This window comes from Anopheles bellator, chromosome 2, assembly GCF_943735745.2.
Source record: "Anopheles bellator chromosome 2, idAnoBellAS_SP24_06.2, whole genome shotgun sequence".
NCBI lineage: Eukaryota > Metazoa > Arthropoda > Insecta > Diptera > Culicidae > Anopheles > Anopheles bellator.
Window position 1 is genome coordinate 560,095 of NC_071286.1, and position 18,117 is coordinate 578,211.

The window sequence follows — 18,117 nt, forward strand, 5'->3', positions numbered from 1 at the left end:
GGGGGGGGGGGATTTTTTGCATGCGCTCAGTTTTCCTGTATTCGATCGTTCAACATTTGTGTTTGATGTTTTCGGTGTATGTGCGCCTCTTTAATTTTCCTAGATCTGCAACAGTGATTCCTGCATAAAGCGGAGTGAAAGATGAAGATGAAGCACATCAGTTCTAGTAAAGTAATAAAAATATTTACATAAAAAGAAGATAGACATAGGCAATGGTTGCATAAAGGTGGTTACCTTGGCCTTACAGCAAACTCAGTAGGCTATTGACTTTGTATAGCTACCTTCGCATTGAACTCACTTAGAATTTATTTATTTATTAGAATTTACAATTTATACAACTAAACCTAACCGCTGAAGCTTGTGAGTATAATGTTTGCATTCAATTTGTGATTTGACTCGTAAATACTACTTACAAGAGCAACCGATGGCCACTCCGATACGGCGCTGATGTTTTCCGAAAGCGCTATTTCATAACTTAAGTGTTCCACGAAACCAGTTCAAACCGATTCAGTAATCAGTTACTTCAGTCAGATCAGTAACTTTCACTACCAAATTCGGCGCCGTCAGAGTTAGATGGCTTCCTTTCGACAGCAGCGAGGAGCTGTAATCGAGTTTCGGAAACTCTCAGGCTGTGTGTTGCTGAAGAATCAACCGGAGTGTTGGGGATTGCAAATTTTGAATTGAACATTTTGAAACATATTTTGCCGCTGGATTATTTCATTTGAACGACAACTCCCGAATAGGTTCAATGCATAGTATGGTGGTAACATGTACAATGGCCGAGAGTGAATAAAACAAGTGTAATCGATAAAAGCTTCGCGCTTCTGTTGATTTAGGAAAGGGTCTATTTGAACGTTAGGGAAAGGTATCTTTAACAAATACTTATTGTAGCAATAAGACTATTTGTAGGTCAACAGCGGGATCCTTCCGGCAAGCGGATGCTCATTGCAAAGTTTCCAGCCCGAAGGGCCTTCCTGCGTCGATCGATATTCGGTTTTTGCGCTGCCTGTGAAGATATACGAGAACCCGGATTGCGATACACGTTTTTATGAAACTGAGCTGGTGCGAGAAACAACGGAGCAAAAGAGTGTAGATTCAGCACTGGGTCGCGTGTTGCATGCTGTACGAACGACGCTGGATATTGCAGAGTCCAACGTAGGTCAGATGTAAGCAAAAATGCTTGTTGCTTACTAATGGTTTTGTGTTTCACATGCGGTGCAGAAGTTATTTCTCATTGTATAATTGCTAGCTAGAAATTGGTCCAGTTTGTGAAATTTGCATTTACGTTGTGTAATGTTCCAAGATTCCTACAACAGTATTGTGTCTCAATAGTATTTCAGTGTAGAAACTTTCAATTTAAAAGTTTGAATTATTTACCCGAACATTTCTACAAAAAGCGTCGAAATATTTTTGATGGAAATTTCGGAAAATCAAGTTGTGGTGGTGGCCGAAAGGGAGACGCCGATTCTCTTTTACTTGCGACACGGTGTGTCGCGATTTGGTCGATCAGCCAATAAAATCCAATTTTCCAAATCAGTCCAATCTAATAAATAGACAAGCTGGCAGCGGAATCGAGCTGGCCCGGAATCAAGGCAAAATCTTATTGAACATCCGGCCATGCTGCGGCCGGAGCGATGGCGTTTCCAGTCTAATGGTATTTGTTCGTCGAGTTTTCCGACGGGATACAAAAAAGCACCACCGATTACTGACGCAGCGTGGTGATAGGAAAAAGATGGCCCAATATCTTCATTTTCTTTTCCAGTCGCATCAAAAAGTGTGGAGCGAACGAATGGTTCACTTCAGCACCGTGTGGAAGCTTTTCCTGTAACGTTTTACTAACAAGTTTAAGATAAAGTTGGTTCTAGTTCACTCTCAATGCTTTACAAATTTTAGCAGATAGGTCCCAACACTCCCATAAGCCAGACGGTAACTGACACTAAAGGGGTTTCAAAGCGATGGGTAAATGACTGGATCAAATTTCGCTTCCGCTAAACAGATTTAACGGGATAAAAACTGGCCCCGAATCGAGTATTGAATTTCGCCGACACTGAGAACGGTTCTAGGGTGCGGAACTCTCCACGGTCTATCCTTGTTATCCGTAAGATCTTTCTTGAGCCACACAATATCAAAGAGAAGCGAAGGGAAGGGAGTGAAAATTCTTAAAACCAACGTCACAGAGTGTCTTCGCCATGTTTTGCGCTGTCCGCCTGTTTGTGCGAAAAGTGCCATTACCCACACGTAAGATTCGGGTTTTGTGCTTTATGTTTGCCTTTAGAATTCATGCATGCTCCCGTAGCGATTGCTTCATTCTAGAGTTTGTAAGTGGAGGTAAAGTTCTGATCGATTTTCCACAGTTCCTTCGATCAATTAGTTCTTAGTTGATGTTATTAAGCTGTGTTAAAAACTTGCCACTGCATATTTGAAATATTTGTTTAATTCATGGAGGATGATCCTTCGCGAAAGTTTGTTGAAGATGGCAAGGAACCTCAAGCCCCGGTCTGGGCTTTTCACGTCGCAGCAAAGCACTTATGCTTGCTTGTCTTACAAAGTAACGCTTCTTTCGTAATCTCGATAAGCTGCTCCGTTGACTCGTCTATGAACTTAAGGGCATGTCTGGGGAGAAAGAACAAATGGGGCCACCAATATACTAAAACGTTGATGTTGCCGATGCGAGTCGGATCTCATCATCGCTGAATGTGGCTGCAGAAAAACAGCGCATTAAAATTAATTTGAAAAGGCGAAAAGAAGTGGCAAAAACTGCATCCGAGTGAAAACAAGATGGGCCACCGCTCAAACCTCTCCCTGCACAGCGGATCGTCCCGAGGGCCTCGAGGACCGAGGACGATGCGCAGCGTCAATGGAGTATTTTTATTCAATTTGAAATTAACAGCCTGTGTAATGAGACATGAAGCGAAACAAACTGCACCGAGACACAATAAAAGCAAACGCTTGTTTCATTACGGTTCACGAATCTTCAACTTCGTTGGCCACTATGGTAAGTGACAAGAACTTTGAAGATGCAAGAACAAACTACATAAAACTTAAACAGCACCGGGATTGATGTAAACTTAAGGTGTGGTTGGAAAACGGACTGGGCGCAGTCAGTTAGATAGATTGTGTCCGAACGCCGGTCCCCTGGCCCCGTCGGCAAACAGGGATTCAACGAATACGGTGCGACTTCAATTATGGTCACGTCCAATCCACTTGACGTCAATGTCAGTAAATCTTGGCCACTTTGTGTTGCCCACAGCAGTTCGCCCACGTTCGCTATCGGACGAACAGGGAATTCATTTGCAAGACAAGGTACGATAAGAGGGAAAATGTACGATTCTAGTCCGTGCCCGGGTAATCTATCGACCGGCTAGGGGCTGACCAGCAAAATGTGAAAGTGTATTGTAAGCAAAACGGGGGAAACTAACTTTGTTCGTGAACAATTAGAATGGGGCACACAGAATATGGACACGCGATGTGCGTGTCACGTGAACTTGTGATTGATATTACATATGACTTGAGGTGCTACGATTTGAGCCCTGGGCCCGGGAAGTGTATTGGTGAGGTTTTGAAAATGCTGAGTTGTTAGGGTTTCTGGCGAGCCGACTCAGGGGACGCAAACCTTTGAAATGGACGCAGCGAGGGAAGTGAGAACAAGGATGGATGAAAGAAAAACAGGGAAAACGGAACGGATCAGGATCAGGAACGGTGGCCGAGAAACGTAGCAGCGTCCGCTGAGGGCAATGGCGTGCGACAAGCGTAATTCAGCATTTTTCCTTCGATTCCGAGTGCTTTCAGCCGCCTTTGAATCAACACCGCGGGGAACAACCTCCCAAAAAGCGGCGGGCAAATAAGTATCAAACAAATGATGAATGATTTTGCAACGAAATTTGATTTCCCGCCGCCGTCCGCGGTGGGGGACTTGGGTCCCAAGAAATGTCGACCATAAAAGCGCCATTTCAAAAACTCGGTGAATATGATTGCTTTGTTCTTTCCGCTGGCAGATTTGGGTGGCTTGAAACGACCTATAGCATATTGTAGCCGCGTTACATGCCACGGGACACATTGCTTTCCTATATAAATCAAGTCGAATGCAAACACCCGGCTGTCTGGGGAGTCAGAAGCACCACGGATGTTGTACTAATCTCCTGATTTTGCTTCAGATACCCAGCATAACGGGAGAGGACAGCTGTCACCCACATGTGAAATAGTCCCGAAATCATCAAGAAGCGGTCGCGGTCTGAACTGGAAACCGGGATTGTACACGACACGGCGCTCAAGAGCACTTGTGAAGCGAGGCAGTTAAATAAAATTTCTTTCCCTTATGACCTCATAAGGAATCGGTGAAACTAATTAGCGAGACGATTAGAATGGTTACAAGCCTAATTCTGGAAGGAACTCACGCCAAATAAGCACCGGACAATCAGTTGTAGGAAACGAGCGGGAATAAGATGAAATGTAATTAGTCTCACCTTTGCAAGTTGCCCCATTTTCTCGGCGGAATTCTCCCCTTCCAAAACGGAGCTTGGTTCCATGGCCTTGGCTTATGTGTACATGTCTTAAAGGTTCGTTCCCTGGCAGTGGAATTAATTTCGATTACATCATTTTCCGTGCCACGGCACTTATTCTTTTCGTTGTTTCCAATTAATCCTTCCAGGTCCGCTAGCGTTTCGAACGAGAAGTAGAATGCGTACGCCCTAAGGTACCTAATCATTTTATGCTTTGCGTGTGGGTTAGGTTGCCCTAGTTTTTGTGTAACCGGTCATTGAACAGAAAATGTTTCTCAAGCTCGAGGGGTCTCTTGAGCGGTGAACCGGTGGTCAGTTTATTATCCGGACGGAACAGTGGTAACGTATTGGGGTGTATGATTTGTACTCTTGAGTAATGAAACCGACACTAGAACAATGTTGGATTAGACCTCACCGAAGTATCTACGAAAGCCATCTAATATATTCTGTAAATGGCGTCTGTTAATGGGTGGCGCAAGAAATCGAGAACCGATGATTCCCGTCCTTATCCTGATGCGCCTTTCCTTACATCGCTTATTAATCTAGCATCAATACGGGGCAATAACAATCAATTTAAGCTTGAACCAATTGGTGGCAATGGCTAGTAGCAAAAAAGGGAAGTGAAGGAAAGAATCGCTGGCAGCACCAAAAGATAATATTTATATGAATTAAATGTTCCAGAAATGAGCGAAAACGCTTGTGTGTTTTTCTCTAACTATCACTTAAAGTAATGCAACAACATTAATCCTTAACAAAAACCGCAAAACTTATTGAAACGAATGAGGTGAAACAAACAAAAAAAGATCTCCACAGAAAGCGATCGCATCAAAAATGATGGCTCGAGTAAAGTGCTCGAAACACTCGGGGGCCACCGTGGGGCTTAGGGCTTTCCGTGGGCCGAATGCAATTAAAATATCCCGCAAGGGACGCGGCTGACGTTGTTAATATTTGGGAAATGCTACAGAAATGATGGTTACGTGGTCGGCAGCGGCAGCGAACAATTAGCAAACTTTGCCATCAGGCTTCTAATTCCCCCATCCAGTGTGTGGCCATGTGCAGGGTGCCCTGCCGGTACCATGCCGCTGGCACGCAGTGTCTGAAATTAATTTTCCACGAATTGTGCACAAAAACACAGTAAAAAACGGTGTGTATGAAATATATTAAAATAACTATATAGCCCCAAAGGAATGCTTCTTGCTGTAGGATTTTTTGATGTTACCTTTTTATTCGATAGGCTCTCCCAAATCCTTTTGAGATTTCGTGTTAATTTCCTGTATCGTTCCGTTCCACACTCTTTGGCTTTGTTTCGCATGTTCTTTTATTCATCAGTCATAATATCCTTAGAAGTCGCCGCTCTCCGGAATTTCGCCGAAGCAATGAGCCACTTGAGCAACAGCTTGCTTCCGGTGTCGGTGTGATTACTTACGGCCGGGGCTTCACATCCTGTTTGCCGACGTTGCTATTGCTCCATTTCTTGCCCTGCCAACGACAGGAAATCGAGGAAATTGCAGCTTCGAACTTGCTTCACCGCTAGAAAAACATTCACCTGTACTGCTGCTCCATGGCAACAGCAGAGGCGCGCAGAGGTTGCTAAGTTCTGTTCGCCTCGAGGGGAGAATTTTTCGCCCATTCAAAGTTGTCAAATCAAATTCAATATGGCGAATCAGTTTCATTTACTGCAACCACTGCCACTTACAGTTTTGTTGTGACACGCTTTTCGGGCGAGTGACGATTTCGATAGAAGGTCGTTCTGATATAAGAATGGAGCTCTCTTTAAGAAGGTATTTGCCCACGATACGCGCAAATGGGGTTTGTGACAATGGAGCTTTACTATCCGATGAGTGAACACACGAGCACCTTGTGTGTCGGCGATTGAATTGATATTCTGACCATCTTTATGAATGCCGCCGAATTATTAACAATTGTGAGCGAAATGCTTATAAGGGTGGTTCGGTTTGAATATTCAATGTAATCTCATTCCCACAGGCAGTGTTCCGGTTTCCCGGTTAATTCGCTATGGACCTTTTCATGGGACACTTTCCTGAGCTAACTTTGTGCACCAGAACCATCTTGGGAGCTTTTGCTACAAAATCAGAATCGTGGGCTACGTTCTCGAGTGACCGTGTTGTATAATTCATTTTTGTATGGGTTTTTAATTTTAACAAACAAAAATTGCTACCCGAGTAGCTTGGGCCCCATCTAGCCATCAATCTCCAAAGTACGCTAATTCTAACGATATCTTTGCGAAAGACAAGGCTATTGCCGGGCAATGCACCACGAGCTGATGGGCGGAGATCATGGTTGGCTGGGACAAGTTAAGCCGAGCGAAGATGAGGATGGAATAATGGAATTGCAACTAAGAAAAAAGGTAAATGATTATGCATGAGCTGAACGAGAATTCATAAACTCCTCATGCATAAACATGCAGTTCGTTTCCATTGCGTCGTCGTCGTGTGGCCATCGTCTTTGTCATCAGTGTCGATATTCTTTCAGTTGCGGAATTATATTTGCATTTTTATCCGCTCGGTGCCCACGGAAGGTGAGCTTCTGCACCGAGCCGCCCCGGTGAGCCGATAGACACGTCAAGAGTCGAGGATTGTTATGGTATTTATCAATTTTGTCATATTATTCATTTATTCAACCTCACGTTAGTAGTTAAAACATTCCACTTTACACATCTCTCTCTGTTCATCCATTGGCTAGTGTCCTTTTTCGTCCAATAACGTGATGTGGGCCGTCCATTCCAACTTGCCACTTGCCTCGGGGCAGTCTATAATATGCCCGAATAACTGTCGCCATGTCAGGTTCAATATACGTGTATATGTTTGTGTTTGATTGTTGTGTATTACAAAATTTCCTACTCTCATAAATATCTCGCTTGATGACGGCCATCCTACCTCGACGTGCAGCTTCGGATCGCCCACGAACCGTGACTCGATTTGAATCCTTCGCTGAATCCTTTGTCGGCCGTGTACCGAGCCCGTCTCTGCGCCCGATCCCGATTGTTGCTTAGTACGTTTAATAATTGTATTTACATTGCTATTTACACTGTGGGAAACGGGACTCGGAAGGAAATGGGAAGGACACGGTCGAATGGCGCCACAAATTGTTTCGTTTCGATTCCATTGTTGAGCTCTTTCTCTCTCTGTCTCTCTTCCGCCGGAGCGCAAGAAGTTTCGACAAGTCGACTCCCGCGAAGCCCAAATTCGCGGAATTGGCTTGGCTCGGGAAAAGTTTGGCGTTTCCCAGCATCACCAGCAGCACCCCGGTGGCATTCAATCATAGATTGTGGCCCGATTCACGGTACGTTCCACCGGATTTCCCCTTTCGTTTCTTTACAATCACTTTTTGTTTCGCGACTTTTATTACCGCGACCTTTACGCACACACGCGGCGTGTTGGTCTGGCACCATGGGACTTCGGTTTGGGGGGGAGCCCGTGCATGGTAAGCCGATTAGAAGCCGTCGCCGTCGTTTGACATATGTGGCAAGGCATAAAAAACCCCGAAGCCCTCCCGTGAAAAATTCGCGAGAATTTATGTTCCAAGCCCGTGCTTGCCGTGGTGGTGAAACTTTTCTGCGGCCCAAGAATGATGTCAAAAGTTTCGCGGGGCATTGATTTAAATTTATCGATCCTTCACTACACAACTTTGTGCACTCAGCTCTTCTGCGCCGGGCTACGATTGCGGTTCACGGAGAAGATACGGGTTGAAATTGTGTAATGTTTTGTTAAGCAATTCGGGAATCGGAACTCGGCGTTGGTGTTTTCTTAGCTTTGACGTGAAAACTTTTCTACCGTCTCACTTTGGAGTGTAGTATGTGAAAGATTGAGTAACACCAACTAACCACGCCGGAGGAGAGATGTCTCTCCTTGGCCTCATTGCGGAAGGCCCGCCCGCCAAAGCTCATAATGCTTTCAGCGCGTTTCGTGGAAGACGTACGATCTCCGGCAAATCTTCTTCTAGTTCATTGCGTCACAGCGTTTCGGTCTACGGTGGTTTAACCTTGGCATGTGCGATCACATGCGTGTGTGCGCGCTGAAGTTCCTGTCCTGGGGGTCTTGTAGTGCCAAGGTGCGGAAGGTCGGTCGGCCCGCGTGTTACTGTCAGGCTCGGATGAAAGAAGTGGAGGTGTTTGTACCGTTTTTCCGGTCCCGCCGCTCGCTCCGTGGTTCCGTGAACCGAGGCCACTGTGTCACACTTACTGGAGCACCTTGTGTCCTTCAGATGTTGTCTATCTTGTCGCCATTTTTGTTTACCTTTCCCACATGCGGCTTTCAGCGCCACGAAGCCGGGCGCCGGGATGGGTGAGGGTGTCATCGGGTTAGCAGCTATTCGGGGGCGATGCAGTTAGCTGTACCAGAGGATTATTATCTCAGCTTTGACACGATGGAATTTAGTTATCTTTTTCGCTACCATGACGGCGCCTCCGAGAGTGAAGACGTCCGTGAGCCTTTCAGCTCCCTTGCTTTTGTGTCCTTCGCACGCCGGTAACTGTATCCGGTGCTGAGGTTGAGACGTGCGTAGGTATGAAACCGCGGCTCATTCATTCGGTTCGAGAGTTCTTTTCCTTCAGCCACGATACTGTCACGTGCCCCGAGTTCTTTGAAGCTACCGAAACGCAATACGCAGGAAGTGCGCCGGTAGGATGTTCTCTTGGTCGCGGTTGTAAAAATGACACGAACTGCTGTCACGCTTCAAAGCGTCGGCACAAACATCCCAGTCAAGAAGCTTCGCCCGCGGTTCTGCGCCATCGTTCGCCACGCCATCTCCGGAAGGAGGAGAAGGACGCGGCACGGGGGTAGGGATGGTTGCGGGTGGCCGGAACCGGAGTCAATGGTGGCTGGCTGCGTTACTGAATACGGAGAGGATGGTCTCGTGTTTCCCCTGGCTTATCTGCAATTAAACGTAACGGAATGGGGCGATAAGTTCGTTCATTATGCTTTGTTCACTTCCGGGGAAGCGGGGAAGTGGATTGATGGTGATAAGAATACCGTCAAGGTCATTGACGGCGCAGAGGGACGAGAGAGCCGCCGCCAGGAGAGAGCACTAGCGCAGCGCGAATTACAGTTTATTTGTAACGCAAGCCATCCAATCACCGGAAATGGCATTCGGGTTTCAGAATCCCGGGCGCGGGAATCGAATGAACGCATAATTGGTGCTCGGAAGAAGCGAGGCCAATGTGTACCAATTTTAAAAAGGATCTGAGACAATCATTTCAATCAATCATACTAAAGTATTTTTAAGTAATTTATCGCTTAGTCTTACTGAGCCGTTCGGATCAAGAAATTGTCATCGATCATCTGTAATGTTGCCAGCGAAAGTCTCCTTACTTTGACCTTTAACGGATGTTTGTTAAGTTTCCTTTCCGCTTTTTCGAAGTGCCTTATGTCCGTTCTAATAGTGCATCATGAAACCGAATCGCTTAGTAAGCGGGAACCATCGTCAGTCGGAAAACCATCTACTTCAGCGCAAACCAACCCGATTTCGGTAACGAAAACCAAAAGTTCGTAACTCACTCTGTTCTCATTCTGTCGCGAATTCGGTCGGAAGACCATTTATCTTTCGGGCAAACTGAGCTCCGGTTCAGTGTCGGTTAAATGCGGAGCCGGTTAATCAATCTCTAACCTTCTACAAAACGGTGTCGGCTCGGTCAGTCAGCAAACCTGGTACTCGTCTCCGTCCGCCAAAAGCGTAAACTTTAAATAAATTGCCCTCCTTCCCCGGGGATGCGGATGGCGCAAGGACGTTTGGTCCGTGGTTGAGCACGACCACCTGGAATAGCTTCTCAACTTGTCGCGTTAGTCGAACGGGCGTCGAGTCGTTAGTCGAGAGTGTGCAGTTTGTCGGCCAGCTTGTTGATATTGGCTTAGCTAAGCAACAAATCCAATAAGCTTCGACCGACCGCCTTGGGAGCGTGCAGCGCCCCCGGTGGGGCCAGCTTCCGCTACGACACCGATTCCACCCGGGCCCTCCCCCCGGAGGTCATCACAATTACACGTACATTTTGGCTTGCGTGTCGCACACACAGCTCCTCCGTCCCGGGTCGCTCCCGGCGGCGTATGACCGATAACCGTTGTAAATTAATCACATTATGCTGACCAGCGCTCTACTCGGCGCGGACTTACCTATCGGACTGGCCGTACCGCAGCTGATGACCACGACGCCGAGGTCCGCAGAAGTTGGATGCACGCCGATAATATCGCTGCAACTATCTGCTTTTGCCGGGGATCCCCGTTCCGAGCCGTGTCCCGGGAAGTGCGTCAGGAGCATGATATTCCGAGTTCCGAAGCGGATTAGGGGGAGGGCGAGAGATATGGTGTAAAAAAGTCATGTCATTTTAGGTGCCTTCCGGCCACGGTGCTGAGTGTGATAGGGGTGGAAAATGGAATATGGCTGCCTGGCGGCGGAGGGCTCGGAGAGAAATAAATTAATTAAGTGACCCTCCACACCGAACAGCCACGGGTTGGACACGGGTTAGTGAATCGGATAACCGAGCGGCAGTGAAGCCGCTTAGACTGATAATTACATATGTTGATGAATAGTCCACGTTAGCACCGTTTATTCCATGCTGCATGGCCGCCGGATGCTCTCCTTTGATGACGTGCACCACGACACTGGCCGAGTCTGCGAACGAGACGAACAGATGAGGTGTGATGGGAGGGATGAAAATGAGGCCGGGGTCCGGGTCCGGGAAATGAGGCCGGGGTCCGGGGTCAAACGGAACAACACCGGAGCCAGCGAGGTCGAGGGGCCGGGTCAGAAGGCTTTTCATTAATTATTGTGCGCATACTATTAGTGCCATCCGATGCGAGAACGTACACGCATGTTCGCATGTCCCGGGCTGAAGGTCGTCTATTTGGACATCCAATTTGGATGCTTATAGTTTTAAAGGCCCCGTGTGTGTCGCAGAACTAGTGGAAGCCGTCGCCGGCTCACTGGCTGCCTAGAGGCGGATTGTTTATTTGGTGGGCCAAACAAGCCCCGTTTAGGTTATGTTTACGTAAATGATTGAAACGCATGCTTCGATGTCTGTACATAGAAAGCTTTAATCTAAATTAGTGCATATCAAACGAAAACGAGTGGCAAGGGTTGGTACACAACCAAGCGAGAGCACCAAGGAGTGACTTTCTTTCAGTCGGGGATTTTCAACACCTCAGTATGCTGTGCTTAAAGTGCCGTCGTCATCACATGCCATCGTTCGGGGTGTTGCCGCTAACACGTAGCGTGCCATGAGCCCGAGGACAGATCTCGCTAGGAGTTACGATCGGCCCAAGATTACGTCCCAAGGAATGGCTGCTCGGTGTGCTCAGTTTTCATGTGCTGGCTGGCCATTACGGTGCATGGCCAGTTACCAGACATCGCCACGGCCATGGCCACTTCTTGGCCAGAGGGCGTTCTCGCATATCGCATTCGCATCGGTTCATCAAGCTGCCAGCCTCAAGTGCCCGGCCCAGATGGGATCGTTTTCTTGGCCACTGCAGGGGGCCCCCTCGAGGGATGAAGCAATAAATTGGGTTTGCCACAGCGTGCTCCATTCGAAGATGCTGGGTGCTTTGGTCACTTCGGGCTCGGCGAAGACAGTGACGCAAGTGCTGCCTCCACAACCTTTCTGCAACCCGGGCGGGCCGGGAGGTCACTATAAACTGCACTTAATGTTGTGCATAAAATTTTTAAACGAACCGTAATATATCCCATTCACCGCGCAGCAGGTCCCTTTTCCGCTGACGAGCGGAACATGCACGCCGGCGAGTCCGTTTATGCAGTTACCATGTCATAAGCCGGGTGTGTGTCGAGGGTAAACCAAGCGAATTATGTCCTGTGTCAGTTGCACACAGGCGGGGAATCGAGTTGATTTGATAGGTTGCCAACCGCGTTGCCAATTGCCATGAATAAACCCGGTCGCGTTTTTGTTAACCGACCGACCGACAGTGGTCCGCATGTATAGACCTCAAAAAGGTAATATCTTCATCGCAACACCCCGGAGTTCCGGAGACGGAACGCACCGCCACAGAAGGCTTACCGGAGTTGCTCGGAGCGCAGGTGTAGTTGCCGGAGTCGGACGGAGACGCCCGGGCTATCAGCAGGCGGCTGGTGCGGGTTTGCTGCTCCGTCAGCACGCTGATGCCGCCGCGCTGCGAGTAGTTGATCACGCGGCCACCTTTGTACCAGTAGATGAAGGACGGCGGCTGGGGTGACTGTAATGCGACGCAGGTCAGGTTGATGTCGCTGCCGCTCTTGACGAACAGTTCCGCGTTGCCCAGGATGTTTGCCTTCGATACTGTGCCGGGGGAAACAACGGAGCGCACGAAGCGCCTATGTTAGCCTGTTAATTGGAAACGGGCCGCGTTACGAAAGGGGCTACGTACCGACAACGTTGACCCGAAACGCTTGACTGATTTTGGGCTCCGTCGATACCTGACACTCGTAGACGCCGGAGTCGCGCGCCTGGGGCGACGTAATGCGAAGCGTCCACTCGTCGCTGCCGTCCACGTGCAGCGACTGGAACCGCTGATCGTTGGTGTAGGTTAGGATGCCGACTGTCAGGATGTGCAGGTCACGCTTGCGAATCCAGGAAACCTGTGACGGGCACAAAAAACGGCACCAGCTGAGATGAGTTCAGTTACAGCGACGGAGGGGACAGTTCCCCGCCACGTACCGCTCGGTCACCGAGGCTTTTCACACGACAGTGCAGCTGGCAGGTTTGTCCGGCGATGGCCGTCACCTCCCGTTTGGTCGTGTTATCGAAGTACGGCTGGACCATGTGGTTCTCCCAGTACATCTGCATTTCGGGACTGAGGCTGTCTGCGGGGAACGGAACAAGGACAGCGCGTGTGAGTGGGGCCCCGTTTCGGTGATGTTTTTGTGTAACGCAACACTGAGCCGGCGAACGGTGAACGGATATTTGCAATCATCCGCAGGCTAAACCGTCGTGTTTCGCGGCCCATTCTTCGTCACTTCCACCTCAAGCGGAAAATGGGGTAATTTTGGTCGTCAGAATAAACGGCCTACTTTGTGTGTTACTAGCTTCACCACCGATGATAGTGTTCTAATTTTGTTTATACCCATTTATACCACTCTCAGTTATGTTTATTTCCCGTTCGGAAGAAAACCATTTAGAGGCGGTTCCCCGGGGGACGGAAGTTTGCAAACGATTTATTGCTTGTACCGCGGTTCCCGGTGCTTACCTGCGAAACAAATGACGATAAAATTGATAAACGCTGCAATAAGCGACAGATTTGCGTTCATGGTGTTGCATTTGCACTTCCTGTGGGCCGGTGGTAGTCGAACGGCGGTAGTGCCTTGCGTCATTCCCGTGGCGATGCGATGATTACGGGGCCTGCCGCGCCCCGCCTTAGCAATTTCCGTCGGAGGAAAATTCTTTCCGCTCGCGCACCATCAGGCCGTTACGTGCGAACGGCGACCGGTCCGGATTTGATGGTGGTTTTTGCGCTCACAAAACACAAACCACTTTTGCGCCTATCCACTTTTCCGAGTCGTTTGGCTTTCCCGTTCGACGGTGCTCCCGGTGGGTCGGTGGCAATTCGCTGGACCCGGCCGTCGCCGCCGCAGGCAGCTTCCGGTTGCGGTGTGACAGTTTCCCAATTTGTTTTAAGCTTCAGCGCTCAACACCTTGTTCAGCATGCAGCGGTGGCCGGCCGACGCTTAACGACGGGGACTTTTCTCGGTCTCGGCCTTAACTTTTCCTTCCTTTTCTTTTTTACAACCAGCTCCCGGGAAGATATTTTTTGCGTTCCGGCCGTCCGTCCGGGTCCGCGAGTTTATGGCAAAGATGCACAATTGGACGCTGTCGAGGCCGGCTTACTTTAAATTATTTCACTGACGATGGGCACCGTACCCGGGAGTCTCGGGATCCTTCGGTGCTGTAACGAGATCACACGGACCTGGAAGTGTATGAAGACGGAAAAGCGTAAATTATTTATCGTTTCGGTTGGTTAGCTTAATTTCCCTTTTTTCTAGCTCTCTCCCACAGACATTCGTTCGCTGGGTCATTCGGGTTCGGGCGAGACCATGTTGGGCATGTGGGACTGGACACGGGCCAGCCAGATGGGAAGGGCCATGGCGCCCGCAGTGACCCGAAAATCCCCAGTGAGGATTTTCAATTCGCCTACCAATAACTGTCGAATCAATTCTATCAGGATGCTGTAATTGAGTCACGTCTCCACATGCGCCCAGCGGACCACATGTGCGTGTACGTGTGGATGTGTGTATACAAATGAAAGTTTGGTCACCTTAAGAGGCCCCCCGTCCCTGTTCGGGTCGCCATTTGCCATCTTCCTGCGTCCATTTGGCTTTTATTTGAGTACGCAATGGGCGGATATGGCTGAAGTCTATTTCTTTCGGGGGCCGTTCCGCGCCCGGTGCGGCTGATTGGCAATCGAAGGCTGCCCGAATGGCGGATTAGGGTTGGCTGATGAGAGGCTCGACGGCTCGATGACTTTCGATGGTGCCGTCTGTGTGCCGTTGTATGATGTAATTTGCTTCGAAGAAGAAGGGAAAATGATTTGGCAACGAAAGTGAAGTCGTTCCGCCGACGACGGCGATTGGAGTATTGTCATGACCGTGGGCTCCCTGGACCAGTGCCGGCAGTCCACTTCTATTGGTCTGATAACGTGTCGGGTATCGAATATCGTGTGTCAACGTTTTATTACTCGGCCACCCATTACACCGAGCTGAAGCTGAGTAGTGGCCAGCTTTCCAAAACATTGGTCTAATTTTCCCACGTGATGACCTTTGCCGTCTCAGGGCTGGGTTCATGTTTACTTGTATACGTTGTTTTAATGTGTTAATCCAATGATTGATGGGCTTAACGGTCGAGAACCGAGGTTGGTGCCTTCACGTTTCTGCCCCGGATTTACGCCTCAATCGAGCCGGGCGGTGGTCCCGCCGCTGTGTGGTGTTATCAATCAGCGGTAATTTATGCTGCCATAAAAATGCGACGTGTTTGAATTATCGATTCAGGCACCAGGCAATTATTTGTGTGTTCCGTTGCTGCTGTGGGTGCTCCTCGGAAACCGGGCCGGCTCACGAAGCTGCGGTCGCGTGTCTAGGATTAGTGGCATTCCGTTTGTCTGAGCCCCCGGTGAGCCCTGGGGTGTCTTAGCTTGAAGGCTTCGTTCCGTCTTCGAGTGGGCTTGAGATTTAATTTCAATCAATGTGAGTGGAATCAAACAAAAACCCGAAACCTTTTCGTTAATTACTGTTTTTACTGCCACTTGGCATGACCGAACCACGCCTAGCGGGGCGCCGTTACCTGTCTGTCAAGGGGCCGGCAGCCGGAGAACTTTCAATTCTACCCGCTCCGGCAATACTTTCCCGTGGGCTGGTGGCCGATGGCGGCAACGAGGCGTGAAGCAAAATTGATCCATTGATGTGCAATTAATTAGAGGGTTCGGAAAGTAGTCATGCGTCGAACTGCTCTGTCCCCGGGGGCAAGGCTTCGTCCCAATTCGCTTCACATCGAGCGCCGTGTGCATCGTATCGATTTTCCTTCCCGGAAGGAAGATGGCGTGACCAACGAGTCGGGGACTCGTTGGATCCATCCAAGTTTTCTTTTCAACAACCAAAGCACCAAATCGGTACCCACAGGAGGACACATCTGGGAGGGGGTCAGTTTTTTATCGAACCCTGTTTGTTCGCAAAAAGTTCCGATCGATCCTTCGGCGGTTTTCCAATTAGAGCGGTTAAAAAGGGGCAAGCAGCAACGCGGCAAACAAGCGACCGTCTTCTTATCATTATTTTGCACACTTTTGGTTGCAACACAGTAATGGGTGCCCTCCCAGAAAAAAGTGGACCATTATTGGACAACAAGCAAAAAATCGAGAAGGCAGAAAAAGTCCGCCTCTTAAAAAAGGGGACGGCAGGAAGCAGGAATAGAACTGGCCCCTAAAGTGGTCCGAAACGAAATACATTAGCCGAAAAGTAAATATTTTATTTCCGTTCCCGTCCCGGCGCAGTCGGTTAATTAAAATCACATAGCATCACGCCCTGCCAATCGTTTGCAGGCGGCTTAGGGCGGGAGGATAAAATAAATGGACCCTACCCCGAAACGGCCCGGCCATCGGTCGATGGCTCAAATTTACACAAAATGTGCCCCCGCATTCGGTCGGCCAGGACTCAAAATTGTGCTCTGCTATCTGCTGACAAACCACAACAAGTTTTTGTGTGAACCGGGGAACCTTGGGAGCGGTCGCTGTAATAGTTCTATAGGCGGGCATTCGTCCGTTGTGAATTCTTCGACAAAACGGGCCGCACTCCGGGCGTCACTGCCAAGTACCACTCTATCCAGAGAGAGAGAAACAAGATTAATGTGTTTTTGGGCAGACGGCAGCGGAAGGAGTCCCAAGTCCCAAAAAATCAGGACTCGTTTCGGTGCCGTGGGAAAATCAGGGAAATCGGCTCGGCAGGATGATTACGAACAGACATGATGTCGCGAGTCACAGCATGGAGGCGCCTGGTGGCTTTTAGGCTTTGCTTTGATTAACCAAAATGAGTTTCTGAATGTTAACTTTAAGATGCCCATGAATGCCTCTGTTGTCCTGTTGAGGCCCAAAAAATACCTGTTCATGTGGAATACTTGACCCGCTTTTAATCCTTACCAGAGCCCCGAGTTAAGAACGCCCCACGGTAAGTGTTGGCCGGACATGAGAAACGTCCCTTTAACCATCGCACCCGAAGTGCGAGTTTGGTATTTGATAATTGAAGTCTCCAACCTGGGGGCCCTAATCACTTTCTGGTGAGAATCTCCTGCTTAGTTTCGCCGGGACAGTCGATTTAAGCCGATTTCAGGCACGACTGAGAGTGTTCCGGCCGTCACCAGCTAGCCGCTTTACATCACGTCGATCATCAATCTTCGTCCGTTCAATTTTCGGTTTCGGCGTTTTTCGGGACCATTGGAGAGACTTAACGGTTTGCGGTTAGCCCAGTCGACCCTCTTCTCCGGTCCGGACTGATGGATCCGCGTGAGAAATCGATTATCGGGCAGTTATTGTGGAAGAACCCGGGGGTCGTTTCATTAGGCAGGTGGAATGCGCTGAACGATGGGCATAAAATGGTCCCTTTTTGATTGGAGAGAGTTGAATGCAAACGGAGGAATCAACCGGTGAATCAGAGCTTTGGACAATTCTTGGTAATAGTTTCAACAAAACCACCATTTGGTTGGTTCCATTACTGGATGCTTTGGATTTTAAAAAGGGAAACATTTTTTCCCCTGTTTGCGGCAAAATATTTGTGCCGCGCAGCAGATAATTAAGAGCTGCCGCTGACGTTCTCATTTAAATTCCCCGAAAGCAAAACACCGTCAGGTGGAACGCCACTCGACGGTGGACGGTGTTTGCATCCCCACGGGGCCAATGGTTGTTGTTTCGATGAAAATTCAAGTGAAAGATAAGAACCAAGATTCAGGCGAAAATCGTCCGGTCTATAATTTGTCCAATAGCCAGTACTTAATGTAACACCAAAACGATACGGGCTCCGCGCCTTTATTGGGTACGCCGCGAGGACGAAAGTGGCACACAAAATCATATGGCCCCCGGAGGGCAATTGTTGCTTACACGCCACGCCGATTACGGCGCACAGGATGTGCAAAATACATAACAAT

The 18,117-nt window shown here is 48.8% G+C and overlaps 1 protein-coding gene across 1 annotated transcript; it reads right to left on the bottom strand.

The window, feature by feature from the left end:
• Positions 1 to 99: 99 nt before the first annotated feature.
• LOC131211551 (cell adhesion molecule DSCAM-like) lies at positions 100 to 14,012 on the bottom strand. The gene is made up of 6 exons (XM_058205059.1): positions 13,685 to 14,012; positions 13,156 to 13,301; positions 12,866 to 13,076; positions 12,520 to 12,777; positions 11,026 to 11,123; positions 100 to 120 (listed from the first exon to the last, which is right to left on the bottom strand). The coding sequence occupies exons 1-6, from the start codon at positions 13,806 to 13,808 to the stop codon at positions 100 to 102; spliced, it is 858 nt and encodes a 285-aa protein (XP_058061042.1). The 5' UTR covers positions 13,809 to 14,012.
• Between the last annotated feature and the right edge of the window lie 4,105 nt (positions 14,013 to 18,117).